The sequence below is a fragment of the Podarcis erhardii genome, assembly GCF_964252035.2.
Source record: "Podarcis erhardii genome assembly, chromosome: 2".
Lineage (NCBI taxonomy): Eukaryota > Metazoa > Chordata > Lepidosauria > Squamata > Lacertidae > Podarcis > Podarcis erhardii.
In genome coordinates, this window is record NC_138498.1 from 48,611,069 (window position 1) to 48,632,373 (window position 21,305).

Below are 21,305 nucleotides of genomic sequence, written 5' to 3' on the forward strand. Positions count from 1 at the left end.
ACTGATTGCTTCAATGCAATTGGGTGGCCATGTTTAGACCGTGGCTTTCTTTGAACAATCTGCATGCAAGCACCTACCGTTAAATATTTCTCACTTCATTCCTTGCTTAACATGAGTGGAAATACATGAGACTTGGCTTACCATGACGTAGTGCTCCTGTCTCCAAGGGAACCTGGCATGTCATTGGAGATCAGGTGCTATTATATCATGTAGAGTTGGAATAGGTTCAGAAAACAGCAACCAAAATGATGGAGGTAGAGCAACTCCTTGAAAGTTTGCAGCTTGGTTTTGGGACTTTTTAGTGTAGAGAAAAGATGAGTAACAAGTGACATGATAGAAGTTTATAAAATTATGCCACAAAGCTTTTCCTCCTCTTAAGACTGGAACTTACGAACATCCAATGAAGCAGAATGTTGGAAGGTTCAGGACAGATAAAAGAAAATACTTCACACAGTGCATAGCTAGGTTATGGAACTCACTCCCACAAGAGGCCAACTTAGATGGCTTTAAAGGAGGTTTAGACAGATTAATGGAGGGGAAGGCTATCAGTCGTCTCAGGGTGGGTGACATTTTGCAAATCCAAAATACATAATAAGTACATATAAAAAGACACAAAAAGTATTATTTATTTGACATTGCTTCATGAAGATGCACAAACTAAGGTATGATGTCTAGCTGATTAAAGCTGCTTACTTATTTGTTGTTCCACATAGTTCTCTTAATGTTTAAATTGGATATTCAGCCACTATGTGTGTAACTTAAGTATATTGTCATGGCATTTATCAGGTGTGTGGAAAACGTCATGAATGAGCACAGTTATACTATATGCTATAACATTCAAATTGGGCCTATGGGCCAAACAACACATTGAGGAAAAATTATGTGGTATGGACCTCCTACACCATTTCAGGGTATAATGATGGAATTGCATGTGTGAAAGCTTCCCAGCTGTGGAAAAACCATTATGTCTGCTAGAAGAATTCCAGTCTAGATTTCTTTCTGACATTTTAACCCTTCATGCATGTGAATATTTTTAGCATGGATGGCACATACAGTTCCTTGCTGACCAACATTATTTTTCAGAATATTTCAACACCAGTGTAGAATATTCTGAAAAATAATGTGTGGGTGAATTTCTACTTTAAACCAATTCCAGACTGGTTAGCAGGCATAGTGTCTTCAAATTTTATTGACCATTGATATAGTGAAGGGATGTGGAGGAAAAGCTTGGGTCTAATTGCGATAAAATGTTTCTGCAAATAACTTTCACATACTTATTCTGTGAGTGAGCTGCGGATAAAAATAATGAGGAATACAAATCAGATAATAAAAACAGAGCAATTTATTTTCAATTTGAAATATTTTGATAGCTATGATAGTGTATAGTTTCATTTTTCTGTATTAATATTTGGTAGCTATTTAATAACATATTTGTGTTTCAAGAAGAGTACTTTGTCTATATGTTTTAATCTTCTCATCATCATTTTGGCTGCTGGACAACATATGGAATAGTTGTCCACTTAATACTTTGCGTCCATGCTTACTTCCCTTTGCCTGAGAAATTGTCAGTATAGGAGTCAGCAACATCTGTCACATATCAGCACACAGGGGTGCATCTAGGGGTTGCTTAGGTTGGCCCCTGCCAAGGGCACAGGCCAGGGGGGCACAGAAATAGTGCCTATTCACTCTGCTTGGAGTGGCTAAGAGCTCACCTGCCCATCTGTGCACTCAAGAGGCGCACAGATACATTGTGTAGTGATACAGTTCCTTGCCAAGGGTGAAAGAGAGCCTAGGTGTGCCTCTGTCAGCACAAACCAAAGTTTGTGTTTTATTGTCACTTGATATGTTATCTTATTTTAACTCTTCATATGAGGTAACTATTACTTTGCTGCTCGGAATCATAAATGAGTTTCAAGCAGGACAAAGTTACACTGACTCATTGCCTCTGTAAAGAAAGCAGACTACAAAATTATTGTTGGCATCCATGTATGCTTTGATCTATTATTTAGTATTGCTTTGGTCTCAAAGGTGTGTGAGTGTTTGCTTCATGTTTGCACAGTATAAAACAGATTAAAATATATTGGAGAAGTTAAATTTATATTCATAGTAAGTATACTTAGGTAAAGGATTAAACCACAGAGCCTAGGGTTTGCCGATCAGAAGGTTGGCGGTTCAAATCCCCATGACGGGGTGTGCTCCTATTGCTCAGTCCCTGCTCCTGCCAATCTAGCAGTTCGAAAGCACAAAGTGCAAGTAGATAAATAGGTACCACTCCGGCGGGAAGGTAAACGGCATTTCCATGTGCTGCTCTGGTTCACCACATGAGGCTTAGTCATGCTGGTCACATGATGCCGGCTCCCTCGGCCAATAAAGCGAGATGAGCGCTGCAACCCCAGAGTCGTCCGCAACTGGATCGAACGGTCAGGTGTCCCTTTATCTTTACCTTTATACTTAGGTATGATCCCTATTGTTGTTTCAACACTAAATTGGTATTGATAAGATTGAGGGTGAGATAGATGTAAAGCACTGAGCACTGTCACAGATCCATCTGAATCTGAGTCAGAATCGCAACCTGCTTCTTTCCCCTTCATGACAAGGACCAGGGCCAGGATTCCACTTTTTTTTTCTGTTAGAAGCTGTTTCTTAGGCACTTTTAATGGTGGGGCCTGCTTCAGGAGAGATAATGCCCTCTGTGGATGTGGGAAACCTCAGAAAACCTCTGCTATATAAACCAGAAAGACCAGTGCACCTCCTTATTCATTGCTAGTCCCCATTCCCATTTGTTCCAGTCCTGAAGTCCACCTGCCTCCATTGCCTTAAACAGACCATATGAATAAAGGCTTTCTCTGTGGAGGGGAGAGGTGACTACTACATTCTAATATCCTGAAAACAGTTCTTGATCTGATTTATTATGCAAAAATAAAACTGGGAGCTTTTGAACCAGTCATTATATAAACTGCTTTGGAAGAATTTTCTGAATGGTTATAATGGATAATATATTATATTCTAGCTGCTGCATAATGGACTGACTGGTTTGTTGGTGCTAGTGAGATGCTGTTCATTGTAGGTCGGTCCTATTCAATTGTTGATTCAGTTTGCTACTGTAAGTGGTAACACATAATTTCTTATCACTGGTCCCCATTTAAATACTTATCTGGCAGACTTTTTATCTTGATCCTAGCATAGGCTATTCTGCATTGGACCTTATTCTGCTAAATCTGCTTTATTGATTTAGCCTGTAACCCTAAACACACTTACTAGAGGATAAGCCCCATTGAACAAAGTGGACTTTCCAAAGAGAACTTACACAGGGTTGTATGGTTAATATTCTTTTTGTGGTTTTCCTGATAACTTTCTGAGCCTAGTAGTTCCTTTCTCTCAAGTTTATACACATTTCTAGGTGTTTTTTTTTAATTAAGTCAAGGTAAATCCTAACTAATCAGATAACTTTTTTTATTTAGTAGGATAGTTAATTTTTCACAGGTTGGTTGATTTAATTGGTTTTCAACTCCTACTTTGATTAACTAGAGGTTTTGCATCACTATATTTTTAAATCACATTTTGCTGTAGTGCTTTATGGATGTAATGTTAACTCAGACTAACTACTGTATAGCTGTTTTTAATTAAACTATTCTAAATGAAAAGAAACTGACAACAGTGCAGATCTTTCAGGTAGTTTTAAATTGATGTATTGGTGTTTGAATCATGTATATTTGTTAATAGTCTGCTGTGCTTACTCAGGATATGTTAATATACGTCCTTACGCATGAACAGGATTAATGCCGTACCCTTCACTTACAGAATAAGACTAAAAATGACACCTTTTTATTCAGGCACCTAGGTAGTAGTTTGATCATAGTCGTGACTGTCTAGACATCATTGCCACAAGGAGAATGCCCCTGGTTGCCACAAGGAGAATGCCCCCTTTGGCATCTGTTTGATCTGCTGTGCTGCTTGGGTATTCCTTCTGCATCATCAGCAACCACAATCCTAAGGAGTTTTCTGCTTTGCCCCTCTCCATTCTTGAGCATTTTCTCAGTTCAGACACTGTCAGTCCTGCTTTACATCAAAGACTATTCCTTCTCTCTTGCAGCCCAGCCTTAGAACAGGGTCACCCTTGGAGTCTTCCTGCATACTTTGTTCAGTATGCTACAGATGCTGCTGCTGGATCTCAAAATCATGTTCAGCTTCAGAGTACAATGGAACTTATATACATCAGAGAGGCATGACCTCTCTATATCTTCCTCACCAATAACATATAATTTGTGCCTTCATCATATGACATGCAGTTCTGAGAACAGCTTTGCAGCAAAGCTTGGGTAGGTCTTAGAAACTATCAGTTGCACTCCCACCCATATAGTCTGTCCCCCAGAAATATATATACACACACAAAGTATATAGTCTGTACAGTGGTACCTCAGGTTACATATGCTTCAGGTTACAGACTCCACTAACCCAGAAATAGTGCTTCAGGTTAAGAACTTTGCTTCAGGATGAGAACAGAAATCGTGCTCCGGCGGCGGCGCAGCAGCAGGAGGCCCCATTAGCTAAAGTGGTGCTTCAGGTTAAGAACAGTTTCAGGTTAAGAACAGACCTCCGGAACGAATTAAGTACTTAACCTGAGGTACCACTGTATATTATTTCAAAGTAAGTGAAACAGACACAGACTGGCAGAGTTAAGTCAAATGCATCATTCTCCTTCCTTTCCATTATGTGATCTTCCTTGGCCATTTTGTAGACTGGTGGACTACTATAGACCAAACTTTAAAAACAGAGGACACACTTTTTGATGGTGACAGCACTCGATCCTTCTAGACAGAAATGGACTTGTTTAAACTCGTTACATAAGAGAAATGACAGAGAAGGCTGACACTGATATACTCTGAGTTACTGTGCCCTAATAAAAATAAAGTGACATGAGCTGAGAAGTGATGTACCTATATTGTGTCAGGTTTGTGATGTATCTGTTGTAAGGCTGCACCCATTCAGTTTGGTCTTTTTGTGGGCCACTGTTGCAGCCAAGCCAGACCACTTTGATCTTACTTTGCCCCCCTGCCTGCATATCTGGGGTTGGACAGAGATAGAGATAGAGAAGTGAGGTATTTCAGACTTTGCTTATTTTACATCCTCTCCTAATAATGTGGGAGCAGCAGAGATCTTTCCTCTATGCACTCAAGGCTTTTTAAGATGGCCACACATGGCTAAGGTTTTGAACCTGAGTCTCACAAGATTTTTTAATCCTATGCTACGGTGGAAAGTAGTGCACATCACCATAGTGATTACATCACCCTGCACTGTTTTATTCCATGTTATAACAATCTGTGGGTGGGTGAATGTCCGTTGTCTAGGCAATCAAGGCCACTGCTCCATGTTGTGCTTGGCCAAGCTGCTGTAGAAGAATGCTTACATATTGTCATAAATAATGTCTCTTGTTTCCTAGCCCAGTGCCTCCTCTCTGTATGGGATTGTACCCACCCCACATTAGCATGTTACAATGGTAATGGATGGCAGAGGTTTTCAACAGAGCAGCAGTTTTTTATGTTCACTAGTATCTGGCACCTTCCACCTTGCAGCTGACAAACCAATAAGACAAGTCTTGTACCCTTAGTGTGGTCAGGATTCAGGGTCAATCAGCTCACCTACATTCTTGCCTTGATCATGGCCTGATGTAGACTACATATGTATATTAACTATGGTTATAGTTATTATGGCAGAAATTGGTCTTTCATTATAGCTGGATAGCTCAGGCGGTTAGAGCGTAGTGCTGACAATGCCAATGTTGCAGGTTCAATCCCCATAAGGGACAGCTGCATATTCCTGCACTGTAGCTGGTTGGGCCTGATGATCCTCAGGCTCTCTTCCAACTCTTATAGATCCATATTTTTCTTCCTTCTTGAAAATGCAGTTAACTCATTGCAAATTCACTTTAAAATTTTTAAATTATAAAAAAATACACATGCATATTCATGATACATGTTTATTTGCATGGGTAATCTACCTGAATGGCATTGTAGATGCAATAAAAAGTATTAGCAATGGTTTTAGAATCAAAGGAAAGTGTTAATTCTTATGAAGTACCTGAGGTTCCACTGCTAAAATTAAGAAGCTGATGATTCTATACTTTCTCCCCCTACTGTGAATAGAATTAACTAGACACCAATTTACACCTCATTGTTAAGAGTAGCTGATTTGTCTACAAGTGAGACCACATTTACATCTTTTGTAATTTAGTTAAAAGGGGAAAAGGCATTTTCCTCTACTGCAAATCACGAAGCAAATATTTAATGTTAAATGAGTTCAAATGTTAAAATATACACAATTCTGAAAGAAAGGAAGAAGTGCCTGATTCTGTCATAATCTACTATACTGAAATATTAGTAATCTTTTCTGCCGTTAAAGAAATTGTTCTATGAAATAGAATAATTACTATTGCGGAACTGAGAAACTTTAAAAGCAGAAGTCCCATGACTAGCATAATTAATAGCTAATATTGCTCATATTACAATTATTAGTATTTCAATTATAGAAATAATAGCCTACAGAGAAGGAGAAAACAAGCTTGCTCCATCCTCCATGTGACAGCCCTTTTAAGTATTTGAAGGCGGCTATCATATCTCCTCTCAGTATCTGCTTTGTCAAGCTAAACATGCTCAGTTCCCTCAACAATTCCTTCTACAGCTTGGTTTCCAGACCCTTGATCATCTTGGTTGCCTTCCTCTGCACATCTGCCAGCTTGTCAATATTCTTCTTAAATTTTGGCACCCAGAACTGGACACAGTATTTTAGGTGTAGCCTGACCAAGGCAGAATAGAACCTAGGGCTTGCCCAATCAGAAGGTCGGTGGTTCGAATCCCCACGATGGGGTCAGCTCCCGTTGTTTGGTCTCTGCTCCTGCCAACCTAGCAGTTCAAAAGCACGTCAAAGTGCAAGTAGATAAATAGGTACCGCTCCAGCGGGAAGGTAAACGGCGTTTCCGTGCACTGCTCTGGTTCGCCATGCTGGCCACATGACCCGGAAGCTGTACACCGGCTCCCTCGGCCAATAAAGCGAGGTGAGAGCTACAACCCCAGAGTCGTCCGCGACTGGACCTAATGGTCAGGGGTCCCTTTACTTCCCTTGATCAGGACACTATACTTCTGTTAATGCAGCCTAGAATAACATTAGCTTTTTTTTGCTGCTGCATCACACTGTTGACTCATGTTAAGGGTGTAGTCTCCTAAGATCCCTAGATCCCTAGATCCTGGTAAAGGTGTCCCCTATCTTATAGTTGTGCAGCTGGTTCTTCCTGCCTAAGTGTAGAACCTGACATTGGTTCCTATTGAAATTCATTTTGTTAGTTTTGTTCCAGTTCTTTAAAACTAACAAAATACATTTCAATATGGACAAATATCAGGTTCTGCACTTACGAATATCTTAATTGTTCAGCAGGTTCATGTGGGAGAAAGTAGTGTGGAACCTGGATGAAAGCATTGTGCATTGCTTGCAAATCACTGGGTAGTGGCATAGCTTTTTCCATGCTACTATGTTTAAGGGGATCAATTCACAATAACTGCTGCCAATTCAGAAGTATTCGGACACAAAATAGGAAGCGTTTGTTTATTTTCTAGGCATTTAGTTGCCTACAGGATTCTAAAACTCTTTCTGATCTCTTGCATGCTACTTTATCCCCATGCGTCTCACTTGATGTAGGAATGTATTGTACAAGATAATATTCTTGCAGCTTTATTTCATATGACAATGACAAGTTCAGTAAGTAAGACCGCATCTACCCCATACTGTGAATCTTTTCCATATGAAAGTGATTTTACATATAGCCCTATAAAATGGAGATTTTCTATACCTGTGGCTGAACCATGTGCTGAGGCAGTTATTGTGGGGTGTGAAACACAGAGCAGTCAGATACAACACTCCTAGGGTAGACATAAAAAGGGGATGTCTGGACCAGCCAGTCAGAACTTCCTGTTTCCTCCTGGGCTGGGACAACTTCCTCTACATGTGACCAGAGGTGGGCGTCACCTCACCTATGCAGGTAACAAAATAGCACAGGGTAGGCAGCCATCTCTCTCTTTGACTCCATTCCTCGAAGAAGCAACATCATCATCTTAGCCTGAGATGCTCTCTTGGCTTCTAGCAGGAACTCCAAGAAAAAGAAAGAAAGAAAACTCAATTTGAAGTGGGAAAAGCCCTTGTCCTAGTCCCAGAATTTGAGGGTCACCCCATCCAGAACAGCTGGTAACCATGCCTTTGCAGTGCTGGCATTGTAGCTCTCTGGTGTTGCCTCTCCACATGAGTGATATCTGAACAGGACTAATATTATCACTTGAACTGTGAATATTTGTGTCATTTCAGTGAACTGGAATGTAGTATAGTCCATACGAGGCCTGTGGTACTTGTAGCCTACAAAGCCAAATGTTGTCTGCCAGACTGTTCTGCTGCAGGAAGCAATAAACGGGATATTTGTCAAGCTATATATAATAGCAAAACATAGATGTAAACTACTGTATATGTCTGGTAAGCAGCACTCAGTTTAGTGGATCACAATCTGGAAATGCCTAGCTTATAGCAATTTGCTAAGTATGTAAATGAAAACTGTAAGGGCAAATTTGCCCCTACACTAAAGGTTAGCTCATTAACACACTGCTACATGAATATTGTGCTGCTGCTCACAAGTTGTGCAAAGTGCAAACTAGTCCTCTGAGATGATACTAATTGCTCAAACTCTCTTCCCCTCATAATGTCTTACACATTATCTTGTGGACTCTGTTCGCAGGCGATAGAACTATTGAGGTAGCACTTTCATATTGTCCTTTATCAAAATGATTTTACTTTCTAAATAAACCTAATAAACTCTCATTTTGGTGAGCACTGCAACATGTACGTTTAACTGCTCCCTGAAAATTTAATAAATAAATAACCTTTGTGATAGGAAAGTAATTTTGTGGGTACTAGATAAAGACAAAATGGAAAGTGTTTTTATTTTAATTTTATTTTAATTTTGCCTTGCATGGTTTATCAGATTCCTTCACCATGACCTTACTGAATGATATCTTTGCTCATTAATTCTTCAGAAAGCTTTTAAATCCAGTAAGATGCAGTGAATGAGAAACAGCAATAGGGTAATACAATTGAATAAAAAGATGAAGGGCAACGGAATACATTGATTTTAAAGCATCTGTAAGTAAACTAGTAGTGGCCACATTGGTTGACAGCATGCAATTCCTTTTGCTGTTTTGTTGTTTGTTTGTTTTTTTTAAAAAAAACCATAGAGATGTTTAACACTATGAATAGAATTTTAAACTTGACTCCAGGAATTCTAATCCTACCAGGAGTGGCGATTAACTAGAGAGGAGGAGAGGCAATGTAACATAATGGAAAGCCCAATTTGCTCTGTGCTATAATTTTGTTCCCACAGAAGTGTTTAAAACCTGATAGTGCAGATGTCACCACTATTGAGATGCATATATTGGTTTTACCTTTATAGTCCCCTAGATAATTTTGTGTAAGTATAGCACTTGCAAAGAGTAAACCAGGCTTGTGTTCTTTTCACTGTCCTTTTCTCCCCTCTCAGTCATCACTTGGCAGGGAGCAGATCTGGGGACAAGTAAGAAGATATTTCACAGCAGAGGCTCTTAAAAAATAGGCACTATTTCAGGACTAGAAGGGAGGAAGCTTGGACGCGTGGATAAATGTATTGTCAGTGTGCTTTTATGATGAGCAAAGAAGTAGCAAGTTAGAAACATGCAGGTGCACATTTATGAAAATGGTGATCAAACTAGGTTTGCATTTCAAGTGCACATTTTTATTTTTATTTTAGATTATTTCAACTATTTTTGAAGATAGAATATTTATTTGTGTTTTTCCAGACTAGGGCCCTTAAATGTTATCCATGTCATGCCTTACATTAAGGCAAGCACTTTTGGTGTATGCACTATATTTCTAAAAGTACATAAAGTGTATCTGTTTTCCGTTCATAGAATCTTTTCTACAAAACAGTTATATTCATTGTGAGACACCAGTGCTATAGACAGTATAAGGTTGGGGAAGAAGAGATATAGGGAAAGAGAGAGGGGAGTTAGTAAACTTTTGTCCTTTTACATAGTCTGTATCGAATGTTTTTATGTCACTGTCATGTGGGTAGGCTCTCTTTCTGTTCATTTATTAGTTTTCAGTGGTGCCGAGAGAGGTTAGGGGGCCCAGGGCATGGTTGGTTGACTTCAGTTCAGTGCCCAGAATTATTTGAGGGAAATAATGTATTTTGAATGTACTTTGGTGTGTACACAGGGCTGTATTCAGTGGTATTGCTCAGCTGATGTGTTTCTCCCTGTCAGTAGAACAGGCAGCAAAGCATCTTTCAGTGATTCTTGCAACAGAGTTTCTGGGCAACCTCATAGATATATAGGTACCTCTCTCACAGATAGGTATAGATGTTGTAGCATATTATATTGTGAAGTTCATCTCACTCTCTCTGTCTCCTAGTTTCCAAAAGGTGTTAGTTATTTGTCATCCAGAATTGCAGTTTATCCCAGATTTCACAAATAACAGTCAGATTATTATGAAAAGAGCTTGTTGATAAGCTTGCTGAATTGCTTCTGTGATTGCCATAGGTGGGACTATACTGGAAAATGGCAACAGCTGCGGCAAACTGGCTTGCTGGTTGTTGTGTGTGTGTTTTTTAAAAAAATCTTTTAAAAAAATCTGTAATACTGAAATTATTTGCTTATGAATACATCAGAACTGTGTTTACTATAAAGCTTCTGCTCTGATGCTTCTGAATTTACAGTGTTGGAAAACATTCATAATAACTACCAAATAGTTTGCCGATGCCTGTATGCAACTGAGTGGAAGAGACAGTATATACTCAGTCATCAGCTTTTGCTGGAGCTTAATCTAGCGATTCCACAGGGGGAAGTAAATATTTGAAGAAATACAACATTTTTTTTATTTAATGTTGTTCTTGCTCTGCTCTATATGGCCAGTTTTTTGAATGATGGGTTACTTTCTATAGACATTTATGAGAAACCCCATGATTAAAAAGTTATGATTCAGTCTTATCTAGCATATTTCATACCTACACTATGTAAGTTTTTAACCAAATGTGTAGGTTCCTGAGGTACATAGTACTGTTATTAAACCGTGACTATTTGACAGAATTATCTAATTGACCCTCATGTTTGCCAAGGTAACCTAAAGCAGAGGCAAAGGGGACAGTTAGAAGGTATAATTGGGAATTGGGGAAGATGTGGAAGAATGTTTAACCACTTCTATGCCTGATTTAACTCTCTAAACGTTCCATTTCTACCTCAGCTGGGCTTGCTTCACGTTTAGGAGACTTGCTGGGCAAATAACAATTAAAAAGGCCAATGGGAATTTCAGGGAAGAATCATTGTGTAGTTGCTTAAGCATTTCTTCCATCTCGCCACTCAAATGCTGCTGTTGCTTGATATCTCCTTATAAGAAATGCCTGGAGTTGGGGAGCATGTTTTTTCTCTCTTAACAAGTAGTTCTCCCCTTAAAAGATAAGTAGAATGGGAGAGTCTACCTTATACTTAAAGAAAATTCAGAGTAAAGATTCTGTTCCTACTGCCATCTGTACCAACCTCTTTTCTGTAATATACTAACAACAATCCAAACTATAGGAAGCCTGTGTAATTTACACTTGTGTAAATTATGCAATTGTAACTTATCCCTTTTCCTAACTCCATCCAGGAGTTTTTGCCAGTGTGAATTCTGTTGAATTGCTAGATCATTCAGTGCCAGCCCAAAGACATTTTGGGGCCTGAGGCAAACCACAAAATGGCCACCCTCCATTCCAGGGAAGAAGGGATAAGTGACGGTCTGCATCAGGAACAAGGAGAGGGGAATAAAAATCTGCGTCGGGATTTGCTGCCCCAGTGGATCCTGCTGCCTGAGACAATTGTCTCACTTTGCCTCATGGGTAGGCTGGCCCTGCGATCATGTTGCTGAGCTGATTAAGAGTTTGGAATATGGGTAGGTCTCACCCCTTTCCATTCTCTCTCCACCACATCCCTGCCACTGCCCCACAACACCCTTTTGAGGGAACTGACACTGGTCCTGGCTGATCTGGCTTCAGCTTATTCAGCTGAGCTCTGGCTGGGCTGGGGTGGAGGACTTACATTGATGTATCTCCAACTAAGGGGGGGTTGGGGGTTGTTTGTTTACTGAAAGCAGGAGAGGAAGCTTTTGCAGCACCTGTGCCATCCATCAATGGCAAGCTTTACAGATAACAGTAAACCATGGTTTATTTATTATTCTATGGTTTTACTAGGGCTTGTTTACTGCCAGCATACCACAGTTTGAAGCCTTGGTTTGTTCTTGACCTATGAACCTTGATTTGCTCTAATGGTTGGAATCCAGAACCCTTTCTTAACCACAGTTTGGCAATTTCATCCCAGATGCTCACCAACCTACAAAGGCTTTTGAGACAAGGGCACCTGGAAAGCAAAAACAAACTTTGGAAAAATTAGACACGCTTTGTTTTATCGTATTGTGACTTAGCATTATGCAGAAACCTGGCCACTTGCTTGTCCATCCTTCCTTTCATCTTACATTTATATCCCACCTTTCCTTCAAGTTGTTCAAGATGGCATACAGGGTTCTCCCCACTCCCATTTTATTCGCACAACAATTCTGTAAGATAGGTTAACTGAGAAGCTGGCTGGCTCAAAGTCATTCACTGCCCCTTCTTGGTTTAATTACCTGTATAGAGGATTAAATAGTCAATTAAGTAATATTTTTAAATTTATTCTTTTCTACAAAAGCTTTGTATCTAGTTATGTTCCTCTGTTTAACCCAAGGCTCTCTGATTCAATGATGGCTTACAATTCTAAATAGTGAGAGCAGAAAGTCATTTTTGTTGATTCTTCCTCCCTTCTGCAACACCCTCCCACATCTGCTACAGAGAGTTGGTAGATGCTTTGGAACAGTATGCGAAGTGGTATAGGGGACTTCAGAACAAAGGGAGAATGTGTCCTCTGTTGGATCAAAGAGCCTTATGTCACAATTAGATACAGCCACATACACTTTTGAATAAAATGCAAGCTCTTGGCACCTTTGTTTTGGATGCAGGCATATGATTTCTGCATTCCTCAAATGAGTCAGTATTCAGATTAAGTGGCATTTCTTTTCTGCCCTCATCTCCTCTCCAGTTAAAAAATATACTGTGCAAGCTGTTAAGAACCTTGAATGAAAGATAAATGAAAAAATAATGTGAAACCTACGTTATTGTGGTCTTAGTGCCTATTACAGGATGATTCACTAAGTTTTAAAGAACTAGCTGGGGATTCTGGGATTTCCCATCTGCAGGGGGAGAATTAAGTTTAAATCACTGAATCTGTACTTCACGGCATTTACCTGGGGCCATGTACTTTGCGTAGTCAGACAGTTAAATTTGGCTTTCAAGTATGCAGCCAGGGCTCAATATCTATCTATTGCTGTGAATAAATGCCACTTCTTACACTGTCACATGCAGTCACTACTCCACTTGAATAATAATAATCAGATATTATGCTGTTGGGCATTGCAAAAGTACATTTTGCCCACAAATCTGGTTCATTGGTCAGCACTGAGGTTGAGTAACTAACAGAAATTTGTGCTGTCTTACCACTAGTACATTTCCCTGCACTGTTGGAAAATTACATGTTTGATACCACTAATCTCCTAAATTTTGGGCATTTGGTATCACAGCTTCAGACTATAGAAAGGCTAAAGAAATGAGAGGGCCTAGTTTGTAAGAGAAGGAAGCAGGAGGTCTTTCTCTTAAGTGTTAAACTTGCCTTATAATTGGCTTTTCTAAGGTGATGGTGAGAGAAACCTTTGATTAGTTGTTTCCCTAGAGCTAGGGAAACTTATATGAGGCTTGGGCTTGAAACCAATTATTTACATTTCCATGGAAAATGTCATTATTACTAAATTTTGCTCTGTAATAGTTATTCTAATGTGCTGTGGGATGACTTTTGCATGGCTCAGTAATGATGGTGGAGAGAATTTAACTCCAAGCACATTTTAAGAAGAAAAATAACTTGTATATATTCATGTAACTCTAAGCACATAGTCTCTTTTGGGCAGTTCATATTCTCTTTCCTCACAGAGATAATTTACTTGTCCAAGTAAATTTTTATACTGTTAAAATAGTAAAGGTTAAAGGTAAAGGTAAAGACCAGTCCAGTCAAAGGTGACTATGGGGTGCGGCACTCATCTTGCTTTTCAGGCTGAGGGAGCCAGCGTTTGTCCATAGACCGCTTTCTAAGTCATGTGGCCAGCATGACTAAACCACTTTTGGTGCAATGGGACACTGTGACTAGTGCCAGAGCACACGGAAGCACCATTTACCTTCCCGTTGCAGTGGTACCTATTTATCTACTTGCACTGGTATGCTTTCAAACTGCTAGGTTGGCAGAAGCTAGGATAGAGCAATGGGAACTCACCCTGTTGCACGGATTCGAACTGCCAACGTTCCAATCAGCAAGCCCAAGAGGCTTAGTGGTTTAGACCACAGCGCCACCTGCGTCCCTTTTGAAATAATAGTCATGCTAGATTGGTAGGTTTCAGCAAGCCTTCCGATACTGACGGAACAATCTAAAGTTATATGTAGTTTTAAATATGAGAAGACAGTAGAACCTCCTTGGCACAGGTTACCTACAGAGTTGTGGCTGTGCATCTATCTTTTATTTAGGCCAAGTGAATTTGAGGATTAGTTTGGGAACATAGTTCATTTGAAAGCTCCCAATGTCCATTTTGGAATTGACATATTTATGATAAATGACAACTCGTTATTGATTTAGACAAGTGCTACAGTGATAAACCTTCAGGAAAAGACTTTTCTGATGACAGAAAATTAAACTGAGTGCCCAGGAATTGAAAAGATATACCTTGCATTGGAAGAGCAAATGGTGTTGTTCTTGCTCGCCATCACAAGAAGTTTGGTTTGTAATGTGGCTAAAATAGAAGACAACTGTGACAAGGAACAACCAGGAAAGGAAGCCAGGAGAGTTAGTCCTCTCCTGTTTTTGAGAGTAGGAGTGGTATTCAACTAAGTTTTACTCAAGTGTAGACCTACTGGCATTAATAGACCTGACTTAATCATGTTCATTAATGTCAGTGGATCTACTCTGAATAAAACTTAGTTGAAAACCACCCATGGATGTGTGCTTCGTGCAAACCTTCGTGCTTTTGGTGTGGTTCCTTACCAAAGACTCCTGAGTAAGCATCACATTCATAGAATACAGTAAGTGCAAAGGTTCTCTTGTGGTAAAGTAACTCGTTAAAAAACCAGGAAGCAGAGAGTAGAAATAATAGTAATTTACTACTTGAACCCCTCTGTCTGACTGGGTTGCCCCAGCCACTCTGGGCAGTACTCTCAGTCAATCAGAGTATTAGGACTTGTCATAGGAGCCAATTCCTAGGGGCCAAGGTCCCTTTGGCTCGCCTCCCAATAAAATATTAGAGGGGGATGAGCCACCGCAAAGTTGATGGGCATTGCCACTCAAATTGTGTGTACGCACCATGTCTTGTGATCGATTGTGTAGGGCAGGGCTTACTCTCCACCCTCCCCTGCCACAATATTTTATTAAAGTTTGCATCCTTGGGGTCTTTGGTTAGGGGGATGATCAGTGAAGTAGCCAAATTTGCTGATGATACCAAATTGTTCAGGGCAATTAAAATACAGTAAAAAGCAGTAAAAAGGCAGATGCAATTCAGTGTAGGATAGTGTAACGTGATGCACTTGAGGGCAAAAAACCTTACTTTCACATATGCAGTCATGTGCTGTAAAGTGGCTGCGTCTGATCAGGAACAGGATATTGGGGTAGCACAATGTAGATGTGCTTTTCAGCTGTGAAACAGGTGAATGCTATGCTGGCGGTAATTGAAAATAAAATTGACAACATAATGTCATTTGTACAAATCTATGGTACAACCATGCGTGGAATACTGTGTAAAGTTGTGGTCACCTCATCTGAAAACAGAAGATAGGTCTTTGGTATGATCCAACAGGGCGGTTTTTACATCCTTGGTGTGTGTGAGGGGGGCGGGGGGGGGGAGTTGTGCTATTTTTTGCTTCAACAACCTTTCCTGTAACTCCAGCTTGGTATGCAGATAGAAAATGTGGGCTACCAGATGTTGCTTTCTATTCCTAGATCTACACTGATCTGAAAAACGCTTTTTAAAAAATCCGACGTAATATAGCTCTCAATGCAATTTCCCATTGACGATGGATCTCTGCTCTACAGCGCCCTCTGGTGTCACATTTTTATAACACGTTTTTAATGTTATGCCTGACTAGTGTAGATTAGACCTTTATGTGATCTTAATTTTAGTAAATAAATCTCACTCTTGTCCACAAGGAGCTGCTTGCTCTGCTTTTGGCTGCAATCAGACTTGAAATAGCCAAACTTTGGCAGTCTGCATTGGGTCCCTCTAGGGATGGATGGTTTGAGAAGCTGTGGGACATTGACTTCTCTGAGCATTTCACCCAAGGTAGGAGAGTTCTAAGAAGGATTGTGAAATGAAACCATTTTGGAGTTGGGTGGGTACCATTTATATGTTTTGTAAATAAAAAATAGTGTGCTGCATGGGCCCCCAACAAGACAGGCCTCTATGAGGCAAGGCTTCCTTATTAATATGCAACTCTTAGTTTCAACATCTCCATTCACAGAATGTTTCCTTATTATGTCTGCAAAGTGTACTGAACCTTCTGTTTATTTCATTCCACCTGCAATAACATGCTCGACGCAGTCGATCTTTGTTTCTTTATTGTTTGTGTTGTTGGTATGTGGTATTTTTTGAAAACTCAATGAACTTTTTTTTTAAATGTTGGTAAATAAAACATATCAATGTGAGCAATAGGTATAGGAATGTGCTGAACATCAAATATAAATTCAATATATTTGGGGATGCAGTTTATGCTTCAAAGCTGAAATTCTAAATACCGTTCTCAGATTAAATTCTCATTCATATCTCTTATTTCTAAAACCAATCTAATGGCTGGCTAATTTGGCATATTATTAGTTCTTGATCACAATTCCCCACCACCACCACTTTATTTTAAAGTAAAAATAACAGTGTGAACAGAGGGGAAAGTCTATCATACTTTCCTTTTGAAGCACAGATTCAGCAGTGATAATGGTTCTCTCTCTCTCCCCCCCCCCTCTTTTTACAGTGCAAATTCAATTAGTAGCATTAAGCATTTGTTCAGGCTTTTGTTTACCAGTGGCAGTTTGTCAGTAGTTATAAGTAGAGTTCCATCTGCCAGTTAAACTCCATTGTAAATTGAGGTAGAAATTAGCAGTTCACTTTTAGAGGGAGGTGGTGAGGCAGTTCAAATGAATACGTGAACTAAAATTGTATGTAAATGTATTCCAGGATGAATTGTTGTTGTGCATGCTTCCCGGGCACAGGGAAATGACAGTGAGGTGAGAGCAGCACACATGGTGACTCTGGCTCCGTTTTCAAACCTAAGAGACAGAAGAATGTGCTGCTGAATATGAGGGAGGCAGGATGTCATGCTCAGTGAGAGGTAAACAGAAGATGCTAGACGCCTTTGCCTTATTCTGCAAGCGCTCTCCTTAAAACTCCTCCGTCTTGCTTTCCAGCTTATTCTGCTCTGCTCTGCCTCTCTCTTTCTCTCCCCCATTGTTCTCTCTCTTTTTCTTGTCTTTGATGCACATACGTTGTCACATTCCATTGACTCTCCCCTCTTCTCTGTTCTTACACTCACGCCTAGTGGTGCTTTAAGCCAGAGCTAGCAGCCTCTCGGGCGAGTTTTAGTCATGTGTGAAGCTCAGTTTGATCGAGCGCTCCTTTTCTGCCTTTTCACTCTTGCAAAAGATTAATAGGTGGCGTCACATTGCTCCCCTGCTCCTTCCCGCAGGAGGGACTTAAAAAGGACAACAAAAACTAATCACTTTCGATAAGAATTTTCTCGGAAAAAGGGACTTAGCCGTGCAATCTGCGATCGGTGCCAAGGACTGGGAAGGCTAGAGATGCTTCATACTGCTAACAAGGGAAGGAAGGCTTCCACCGAGGCAGGTAAGAAGTGCCTGCCTGCATCGGAGGGTTTGGTGGAGTCGCTTAATCCATGCTGTAGATTTTAATCATTTCGCACCCAAGGAAGGCATCTTTAGTGGCAGGTGGCAAGGATCTTGTGCGGGCTTTCTTTTGTTTGTGATGTTAAGTACCTGTAGTAATGTTGATGAATTGGAGCGTGATACGGATTCAATTGCAAATGGGCTTGTGTGGCAGCTGCATTTGCAAGGAATGCTTTTCTTTGCTTTTTAAAATATTCATTGTGGACAGAACACAAATGCTGCTCTAGTGAAAGGCAGGACTTTGGCAGAAGGTTAAATTCAGTGCTTCAGGAAATCTCAAGGTGCAATTCCAGTTCCTCAGCTTGCAACCTTGCAGGTAGAAGGCATTCTGCCGTTTGTAGCACAATTAATCTTTAGTGCTTTCCGGTAGGGATTTGGTCTAACTGTGCTTGGTCAGTTGAGGCTAGATGGTGGCAATGCTATGTTTGTCCAGCATCGCTGTTAAATGAGGAGAGCCCTTCCAAAGCGTTATGCAGTCCATTGCATGCTGTAGACACAAAGCATGTAATAAATAGGCACCAAGAATCATCTTCTGTGAAACGGGTCACCAAACTACCTAAATAGTATCCAGATTTAGTAAGCAACCACCGCATTAGAATAGTAGTTTAATGTCAGCTGTCAAATGGAGTTAACTCTGAAAGTGCTGCCTACAAGTGCACCTGGATTATAATAAAGGACTTCCTGTATAACAGCTACACAGAAAGAGGCTAATTATCAGTCAGAAGGTCTGAACTTTGGATTGGTGAATGGGAAATGCAATTATGTACCATACAACAGCCCTGGTTTTCATAGTTAGGCCCTTAATGTTTTTTAAAGGGAAGAGCATAGGTAGGATAGAAGGGCTGAAAGTAATATCACAATTAAATTTAACAGTCACATGCTGTTTAATTGCTTTTTAAAGTTCACAGCTGCCAGGGTGTTTAGCAGTTTGGAAGTCCTTGCTTAAAGTCATTATCTGTATTTTGCAGTGCGTTTGTTTGTGTGTAAAATAGTTTTTAGTGTAAGACTACTCCCAACTTGATAGACTACTGTATTATTCTATCTGCAGTTGATGCATTCTTTTTCTGCCCCTCCTTTCCCCTAAGGTCTAGATATATTTAACTCCTTAACTAAAAGGAGGAACATTTAAATTCAGATTGGTATCATTTTATTATTGCAATAGAATATACAAAAACTTACAGTAGTGCTTTTCCATGATAGAAAGATAATTTGAATGTAGACAATAGTATGGAAACAAGAATAATGAAAAATAGTATTGTAAGCAAAATCTATGACTGCCGTCTGTTCTCATATACTTGAAAATACATTTTACTTTGCAAGATATGTAAAAGTGAGCCACAGTGCCTCTGTTAATAGAATTGAACCCCCAGGGAGTATGGTTCCTCATCAGTGTATAGAAACGTAGGTGTTCACTCCCATTGCATGGTAGCTTTTTGTATGAAACCTGCCATTTAAAACAAACAAATGAAGAAGTGCAATATAGAACTGGTAGAACATGAAAAATCAAATTCATTGCCAAATAAAAAAAGTTGTATGTAGCTTATTGCAGTTTAAACCTCTGGAAGGTATGCGATGCAGCAGTACCTGTTTTAAATTTTTTAAAAAGCTAATATGATAAAAACCAATTCAGTTTTGCTTCTGTGTATCCTTGTGTCAGATGAAACGCAGCTAAATAATAATGGGTATGATTTTGAATATCAATTGTGGAAGAAATTCAAAGAATCTGAGATTCTGTTATGCAGAACCAAGTCTTTAAAAATGTTTTATACTGTAATGATAGTTAATAAAACAAAAGCTAACCTGCAATAAGTAATGCATATTCCATACCACTCAAAAGACAAATGTGGAAGGCTAATACTTCTAACATTGGTACTTTAAGCCAAATGGCAATAGTAAAGCCTCTGTTTCCAAACCAAATTTCAGTTCATTCATAGCTCTCTCCTCCCCCACCCTTTTTGGCAGATGCTAACTTGCTTCTTCTAAACATTAACAGTGTGATTAATATGAATTGAAGCATTTTACAGATAATCCAGTAGATGCTGCTGTAGAGCAAAGGAAACATCATTTTATTTGTTGGGGGAGAAAGGAAGAGAGAGCAGTGCAATGGGAATATAAAAGCTCAAGAAAAAATCTTAAACATTGCTGATACTGCGTATGCAGGCTGCTGATTGAAGAGTAATGTGAGATCATTACATTTTCATACCATTCTATAGGGTGTTATTAAAACTGCAGCCACACTTACTGGAATTATCACAGTTCTGCTAGGCACATAGCACGTCTGCTATTTTAAATTGTAAAATCAGTTTACTGTACATTACTATGCAGAACATTTCATCACTGAATACTAAAGCCCTTTAACATGCAAATTTTCTAAGGGGAAGAGCTGAAATGGCGCACTCTTAAAAGAATAATGCCCAGATTCATTATAAAAATGTGCACTGGTTGCCAATGCCAAGTAAAATATTAAGAAATTAAAAACCTGCAGCCCTTAAATTAATAGAAATGAAATGCACTGACAGTTGTCTTCCTGGTGAATAGTCGGTACTTAACAGAGTAATCTGTAAAAGAATCAGAAAGCATAAATTGCTGATTGGAAAAGATCCATATCCATGAGTATTAAAAATCACACTATAATATTGTCAGTGGAGTAAGAAACACAAAAGCTGGATTTTGTAGTGAAAAAAGAGTAATGCAAGTAGACAGAGAGGAAATTTGTGTATTGCATACTGTAGTGCCCTATGGTGCAACTCCTTCTTGTACTAGTAATCAGTAATAACATGACAAAGCAAACCCAGAGAGTTTTGCTATACAGCCACTTACTGATGCAATTTCAGGCAACCACTGACCTCTATCTGTGGGAATATTTATTTTTGGCAATGATCACCAAGCCATCAGGTTTAAAATAGTGAGGAATTATTTTAAATATAGAACAGTTGCAGGATCCTTGCAATATAACAATAGTTGCTTTTCTAAGACACACTTTGTGATTCCTGGCTCTGTGTAGTTAACAGCTTTCAAAAACTTATTGGATTCAAGTACTTGGCTTAATAAGTTTTTGAATCACACATACCATCTTCTTGATTGTGCATATATACTCAGGCCTTTATTATTCTATTATACCAGATTTAAAATTAATATTGAAATTATTTTGTAAGTCTTATTTTAATGTGTGCACATTGTAGATGTGTTTATTACAAACAT

General features: G+C 39.4%; 1 protein-coding gene across 19 annotated transcripts in view; it reads left to right on the forward strand.

The window, feature by feature from the left end:
* Nucleotides 1-21,305, forward strand: part of TENM2 (teneurin transmembrane protein 2) — a 782,612-nt gene that overhangs the window by 303,968 nt on the left and 457,339 nt on the right. For 3 of the 19 annotated variants that reach the window (XM_081845763.1, XM_081845765.1, XM_081845767.1), the window contains exon 1: nucleotides 17,579-18,045. The exons of 14 other annotated variants lie outside the window; for them this stretch is intronic. In XM_081845763.1, the coding sequence (XP_081701889.1) occupies nucleotides 18,000-18,045 (46 nt within the window). In that variant the 5' untranslated portion in view covers nucleotides 17,579-17,999. Of the gene's footprint in view, nucleotides 1-17,379; nucleotides 17,534-17,578; nucleotides 18,046-21,305 lie in introns of those variants that run through there. 2 more of the 19 variants (XM_081845764.1, XM_081845766.1) reach the window with 1 other exon arrangement.